General features: G+C 39.4%; 1 protein-coding gene across 1 annotated transcript in view; it reads left to right on the forward strand.

The window, feature by feature from the left end:
- LOC137984914 (ankyrin-1-like) overlaps positions 1-7,801 on the forward strand; it is a 30,493-nt gene extending 22,692 nt beyond the window's left edge. The window contains exon 6 of the mRNA XM_068832250.1: positions 3,891-7,801. Within this exon, the coding sequence (XP_068688351.1) occupies positions 3,891-5,984 (2,094 nt within the window). The 3' untranslated portion in view covers positions 5,985-7,801. The remainder of the gene's footprint in view (positions 1-3,890) is intronic.
- Positions 7,802-8,072: the final 271 nt, after the last annotated feature.

An 8,072-nucleotide genomic window follows, 5' to 3' on the forward strand; every position in this document is an offset into this window, starting at 1 on the left:
GGTTAACTTCAGTGAACTTTAGTATTACAAAGCTGCTGCCAGATGCTCAGAGGGCACACTTGTGGTGAAATGAAGTTGTGAGGGAACTTAAAAATTATCAACATGTCAGCCCAGAAGCCAATGTTTCTCGCTTCTCTTTTATTTGTTATTCTTTGGAGACTGGAATGCTGTATTTCAATACCACACAATTCAGTGCCTTCTGATTTTCTGTAACACGTACCACAGGCAACCCAGTGTATGCCTCACGGAAGCATCTCGTTTAAAAAATGTAATGCGTGTGTACGCGGCTGAATTAATATGCAGCACGGGAGTTTCGGGCTTTCAGATTTTTACTGGGTTGCCAGTATGGCAAACCCAGTCGGAAAGCGGGTTTCATTTCGTCGTTGTTTAATTTTTTTTTTCCGTGTCGGGAAAAGTCTTGCCTGTCACTCCCCTGCTAAGTAGTGTCTTTGTGCATAGAGTCTTCTCTGCCTATTTTGTTAGGTTTGAGGGGGCTGGGGTAATATGAGATTTCCCTGGTGCACACGGGAGAACTTTTAATTATTAAACCTGCTATGGCGTCGAAAGTCGTGGTAACGCTGATGGCGTTTTAGTGCATCTTTAAACAAAATATACCCATGGAGCTCAAGAATGGAACGTCACTTTGGATAAATAAGACAGGGGGTGAAAAATAAATGTCTGGAATCATAAAAGCGAGGAGTAATGGACTTCGACAACAACTATCGCCCGTTGAGCCGAAATCGAAGTGAGTTGTATTTCTAATATTTTATTAAGTCTGCTGTCATGTAGAACACTGAAACCAAATGGAAAAATCTCTGGTTACTTATGGGTTCAACAAAGACAGAGAAGGAATCGAACATCTTAAGTGGATCAGTGATCTCTGTTCTCTGCACAGTTTTCAGGTAATAATAATAATATGAAATGTGACAGCCAATAATTTTTTGAAAGAAAGATTGCCTCTAATAGCAAATATGTTGTTTGTTTCAAAAAATATTTCGCTGGAAAAGGTGGCCTCTATGAATTCATCATGTTTTGCAATATGCGAGCTTAACTGGATAGTTTTTATGGCAATAGTAAAGCATTTTCGTGTCAAAATGAGGTTGGCGTCTTTCTGCTCTGTTAACTTAATTAAATATACCATGCCTCGTGATTTCCACTCTCAAAATTACCTTTAGAACCTACTTTTTGCGTTGAATAAGCTTTGAGAATGATGTTCTTGTCGTCTGTGGTGATACTTGACGCTTCGGGAACATTTTGTGAAAAAATATTTATAACAGGTCACACGCGCAACTTCATCGCCCAATTATGCATAACATCCACTTGGCCTTTGACATCCCATTGAGAAAAACTCATAAAATATTGGCAGACCGGTCGATTTCTCCAAAAGGATGATTGCTAACAAATAGAGAAAGATTTTCACAACTAAAAGTTCCTGTGTTAAGCATGGAAGGAAATTCGACGAAGCGGTAAATGCGACTAAATTTGTTGCATGCGTTGCTATTTTTGTGTTTTGACAGAATATTAAATTATGAAAAAATATGTACGGAATACGGATAGATCGTTTATTTTTAGCTTTTATTTGAACATAAAAGATGGAACACTTGCCGAGAAATAATATTTTTGTTGATACTTGAAAGAAGAAAACTTTCGCGGGAATCAGGACGCGGTGAAAATGACTTAACAAATTTGCGTACGTGCGTTGAAATGTGATACGCTAGGAGACAGGAATTCTCTGACAAATGATTTGTCATTGTAGTGTAAAATGAAGTTTATTTGCTAAGGCAACTATATTTCTTTAACCTCCCGGTTAATCCAATTTATTGCTACCACTTACTAGTGCGAAGATTGTTTACATGAAACTCGCGCTTTTTGCGAATTTTGAGTGTCAAGAAATTACATCATTTGCGTGACAGTGTATCCCTTTACTCTAACACAAAAACATTCAGATAGTTATAAACTTCATATTTATTAACCATTTCGTCTGCTTTTGTGCTTGTCAGCATTGTGATTTGCGATAATTAGCAAGTCAGTTTTTGTATCTCATAGATGTTCGGCTCATCCTCGGTGTAAAAACATGTGAAACTCGCAGATAACGTAACACCAAGGAAAACAAAAGAGCTAAACAAACATTAAACAATAACGTAACCCTACCACGAGCTAACAAAACAAAGAAAAATTTTCACCAGTTTTTACCCCGAGGTAAACCCAGATGTTCAGATTTTCAATTACATGGCCTCTCAACCTCACGATTGAGTAAATAGTTCACCCTGAAGTCACAATAGATACGTTTCTCAGGAACCCAACAAAGAAGGCTTCCTGACCCGACAGATGAAATGTAAATATTCAGTTAAATATTACAACAAATTTCAAAAATCCAAAGAGGTTTCTTGGCTGAAAAGTACGTTGTTTTACTCTGAAAACAACGAACGATTAACATTCTTTCCCGTAGTTCATTCAGTTGACAGAAGGTGATCACGTGCACCGTGTTTGTTATCTTTAAACTGAATTTATTACCAAAGCTTAAAAAACTAAAAGACCTCAAAATGGGATAGGATATTACAAAATAATTAAAGGTGTGAACGTGTGAGCCAAAGGGCCTCTGCTGGCGCGACGTGTGGGTAACCCTTTCACCGCCAAAAATGCAAATTGACACTTATAGATTTTACTCTGTCTAACGCCAGACGATTTTACTCGTCAATGGGGGAGCCCTCGGCGGTGAAAGGGTTAATTAAGATAAAAAAGGAAGATTTGTATTAAGAACGAAAAATATTGAGTTTAGGTGCATTTTAATCAACAGAAAAGCCTTAAGTTAGTAAAAATAAACTTTTGAAAGTTCGAGAGCTAAGTAAGATGAGTACATTACAACAGTCCAACCTTGACAAGGTACATTGGCTGCCCATTGCACCCTAGAACTGTAACATTCCGTTGACCAAAGACGCCAAGTAAGAAGATCAAAATCGTATTTTAATAAATTACATCAAATTGGATCTAAAATGTAAAGTAAAAAGTCACTTAATGCTCGGCCTTACAAATGCAGAAAATGAATAGAAAAATTACATGAAAGGACTCATTAAAATTGTGTACACACTTAGCTCTATGACTGCGGGCGTATTAGACAAACAGTTTACAAGTCTGCACTTCTGTTTACCAAATGGGCCCTTTGCAGCTGTTGATCACTTGGTACAAAAGCCGCCATATTGGAGAGCAAATTGTACACAGGAACATCTAAAACCAAGCAACTTAATTTAAATTTTCTTTGTTTTATTTTAGATGTCCCAGTGCGCAATTTGCTCTCTAGTATGGCAGCTTTTGTACCACGTGATCGCCAGCTGCAAAGGCCCCATTGTACTTACTGTACACAGGTTAGCAACGGGTAAGCAAATGGTCAGCATGAATAGGTCAAAACAACTTAAAAACTTACGTTAAATAAGGTGGCTTGCGCGAATAACACTTAATGCTATTTTAAATTTAAATGGAGCGCACGCAAAACTTATAAATTGAAATAGCGCAGGTATGACACTTTGCCGTAAATAATTAAAACTGTGTTGTATGCTACAGCCACAACACTACGTGCCAAGCGGGAAAAATGCGTTGCATACCATTTAAAAAATATTTACATTCTATGTCAGTGCCACTTACAGTTTAGTTCCGCCGAATGTAAATACGTCACTTAAATACGAAAAATGTAACCTGGTTTTTCAACTTAACTCAGACCATTTTTCTAACTGACATGGAGATTGTCAACTGAGGTGCATAAATGTCCCAAAGGAAGAAGAGGGGGACTTTTATCAAAAAGTCTATTTCAAAGGGAAGGCTTGCGTGGGCCTCGTTATCCATGGCGTAATACTGTTGTTACGAAGGTAATTGATGCTTGACACGTTTTCTTGCAGCTCAGTCTCAGGACATCTACACAAAGGGCTTTTTTGCGTACGGACAGCTATTCAGGATTTAATCTACTACAGGCAGCTGTCTTACAGGGAGACTATGGCAGTGTTTATAAAGCAAGTACCTATCTAGACAACTTTGTGGAAGAGATGAAATCTGAAACAATAAGTAATAAGGCGTCCATTTTCTGTGGCAAATCAGCAGTTGATATTCTATCAGCCCTTGATTGCAGAAAACCAGGTCATTCTGATATTGAAAAACTGTACCAAAGATTGGTTGAGATTGATGAAACACTAAATGAGCTGCACTCGTTCGCCAAGAGCGGTGATGTAGAAAAGGTGATTGAGCTCGTTTTGAATGATGGTATTGATGTCAATGTCGCTGCAAAGAGCAATATCACACCATTGCTGTTGGCAAGTCGGATGTCCTCTGGTGTGTTAATCAAGACACTGATTGATCTTGGGGCAGAAGTGAATGCTCAAACAGCCCCAGGTAAAGAGGAGCCTTTGCTTTTTGCAGCTTCTGGCAACAATTACGTGGTGGCTAGACTGCTTTTGGAACATGGAGCTAATGCGAATGTTAAGGATCAGTGGGGGAAAACACCTCTTCTTAAAGCAGTCACGCAAAAGAACTTCTTTGTCGTCAAGCTATTGCTTCAAAACAAGGCGAATGTGAATATTCAAGACGAAAAAGGAGAAGCCCCTCTTCATAAAGCAGTCACGCAAAAGGACGTGCCTCTCGTCAAGCTATTGCTTGAAAACAAGGCGTATGTGAATCTTTCAGACGAAAAGGGAGAAACCCCTCTTCATAAAGCAGTCGCGCAAAAGGACGTACCTCTCGTCAAGCTATTGCTTGAAAACAAGGCGTATGTGATTCTTCCAGACGAAAAGGGAGAAACCCCTCTTCATAAAGCAGTCGCGCAAAAGGACGTACCTCTCGTCAAGCTATTGCTTGAAAACAAGGCGTATGTGAATCTTCGAGATGAAAAGGGAGAAGCCCTTCTTCATAAAGCAGTCGCGCAAAAGGACGTACCTCTCGTCAAGCTATTGCTTGAAAACAAGGCGTATGTGAATCTTCGAGACGAAAAGGGAGAAGCCCCTCTTCATAAAGCAGTCGCGCAAAAGGACGTACCTCTCGTCAAGCTATTGCTTGAAAACAAGGCGTATGGGAATCTTCGAGACGAAAAGGGAGAAGCTCCTCTTCATAAAGCAGTCGCGCAAAAAGACGTACCTCTCGTCAAGCTATTGCTTGAAAACAAGGCGCATGTCAATCTTTCAGACAAAAAGGGAGAAACCCCTCTTCATAAAGCAGTCGCGCAAAAAGACGTACCTCTCGTCAAGCTATTGCTTGAAAACAAGGCGTATGTGATTCTTCCAGACAAAAAGGGAGAAACCCCTCTTCATAAAGCAGTCGCACAAAAGGACGTACCTCTCGTCAAGCTATTGCTTGAAAACAAGTCGTGTGTGAATCTTCAAGACGAAAAGGGAGAAGCCCCTCTTCATAAAGCAGTCGCGCAAAAGGACGTACCACTCGTCAAGCTATTGCTTGAAAACAAGGCGTATGTGAATCTTCGAGACGAAAAGGGAGAAGCCCCTCTTCATAAAGCAGTCGCGCAAAAAGACTTACCTTTCGTCAAGCTATTGCTTGAAAACAAGGCGGATGTGAATATTCGAGACTTGAATGGGAATACTCCTCTTCATCTATGCACTCTGTATGGATTTTCTGAGATTTCACAGTTTTTGATTAAATCCGGATGCAATATCAACCTGAGGAACTACAGTGGAGAAACCCCTCGTGATATTCCGCAGATATTACCCCTCAGGTGGGGGCCGGTCACTAAAGGAAAAGAAGTATCACGGGTTGAGCCAATAAAAACATTACATGATTTCGAGCCCAAAACCTCCATACTACATTGGGACAGCGACAAAAGCTTAGAAGAGGATGTGCGAGAGGCTGAAGAGAAATGGCCGAGCAAAGAGGTCTTAATGAACAAACAACAAGAGTTATCTTCACGCAAGGAAGAGTCACAAGCTCGAGTTACACAACAAGCGGAAATATGTATAGAAGCAAAACAAAAGAACAAACAAGGTGCAAGCTAATGTGAAATATATGCATTGGTCATATTCTCAAATTCATCGGAAATGTCTTAGTCTTACTGAGCTCGTCCTCAAACAAGTGCCACATCAACCAGCTGAGAAATTTGGTTTGCCCTATGCGCTCCTTCAGGTACACATAGAATACTAAAGACACATTAGATTGGTTGAAGAAAACAATGGATACAAACAAAATAACAAACATAAGATACAGTAGACCCTAACAATCAACTCAATAGCGTAAATACCAATCCATTGAAGTTAGGGGTCATAAATAGCTGTGTGGTTTCTGGAAACGAAACGGTGTGGAATACTTTGCCCCTCGGTCATTTAATGGCCATGCGCCTTTGAGCGAAAGAGGGAGATGTTACAATCATCAACCACGCAGACACTCTGACTGTAATCAGGACGGGGGCGGGAGGGTCAGGGAAACTGTTTAAAATGTATAGGTGGCATAGATTTAGGCTATTTCACTAACTTCTGAGACCCAAATGAAATTAATCCTTAACTTTGAGAACAAAGATGTATTTAGTGCGCTGTAGCCATGTTATATGCCCATTTGTCTGTCTGCCGTTAATATTTGTGTCGCTCTACACTGATGCACATGGTGTGATATGTGGATACCTTTCTCTTTGTTCCCTTCAGTCTGTGTGTTCACTCGGCCCTCCCAAGCCGTCACACCATCACATCTCTTCCCAATCTGCGAATAAAGTGCCAAGGGTGCTGGTCAATACTGCTCTAGTGCTATATGGTGCTAAAGACAAAGAAACAACACGTCGCTCGGATTTAAATTCTTATGACAACTGTGTTTCTTAATTTTCATGTTTACGGTGCTGTCGCTCGTAGCGTCGTTAGGATGTTTAGGTTTTCCCTTGAGTTTCGTCGGGCTAACGCCAATGGTTGCGAATTCAGTTGCTACATTTGCTCAGTCCCCTGCGCATTTCAATCTATAATCCAGCGGTTTAATCTGCGTCATCCTTTGCATAAACCCGTCTACATCGCCATTGGCTACTGCCCATTGGAACCTTAACCCCGCATTTGTCAGAGTCAAACTATCGTTTAAGAGTTATTGGGGTTAATTTAAGTCGGCCTAACTTCAGTCTTTATTGGGTAACGAATTCGTATACTTGCACACGAAAGCGTTGAAACATTTATGAAAGAAATGAACGATATTCAGTTTAAGGTGACTAAATTGTTGATGCAATTTTACAAGTAGTAGTTATGTAATGCCTATTATCTTCTTTTTTTAGATATAGTGTATTTTAATTGCTTTTTAATGATGTATATAGTAATGGAGTATGATAGCTTGTAATATGTAGTTAAGAGTAGTATTTTATTTATTCTAGTATCTTTTAGTTGCAAGTACGTATTTTGAATGAGCTTTTTAGATGTCACGTTGGAAAATGAACTATTGTTTGGTAAGATGTGTTGGCTTGTTGGTGCTTTCAAAGCGCCTTTTTCAGTAGGAGGTTCGGCTAACGTTAGCTGGTCTCGTAACAGCTTTTTTCTAACCCTTGTGAAATTATGATCACTCTGCGGGGAAATGCGCCTTAATGCTCTCAACCTTAAAATAAACGAATCCCTGGTTCAATTTTTGCCTCGTTTGATGCATCATACTATGAGTATATCGAACAGGCGAATTTTCGTTTCCTTTGAACTTGCTTAGTTGCACCTTCATCCGTTCCAGTGTAACCACGCTTTTCGATCATATCGAGAGTGGTTTCGCTAATCGAATCTAAAAATAACAACCTTTTTCAGCTTTTATTGCTATTTTAGGCTTTCAAGTCTTTGAATGCGTTGATATATTTTTTGCAAAATGCGTAGTAAATATTGGGAACTGAAGAAAGTATGGTTGGCGAAATGGTGCAAAATTCACAAAGTTTTATATTCATTCACCTTCACGGTTGTTATTGTTATTCACGAATATATTTATTCATATTCAACAACTAAGTTTATATTCAAGAAATATATTTGTTTACATTTAATGACATATTTCTTATTCACGAATATATTTACTCACATTTACGGGATGTATTCATTCACATTCAAGATCCAATGCAATATTTATTCAACATTTTCTGCGCACTCCCTTTG

The sequence above is a fragment of the Montipora foliosa genome, chromosome 14 (genome assembly GCF_036669935.1).
Source record: "Montipora foliosa isolate CH-2021 chromosome 14, ASM3666993v2, whole genome shotgun sequence".
NCBI classification, from domain to species: domain Eukaryota; kingdom Metazoa; phylum Cnidaria; class Anthozoa; order Scleractinia; family Acroporidae; genus Montipora; species Montipora foliosa.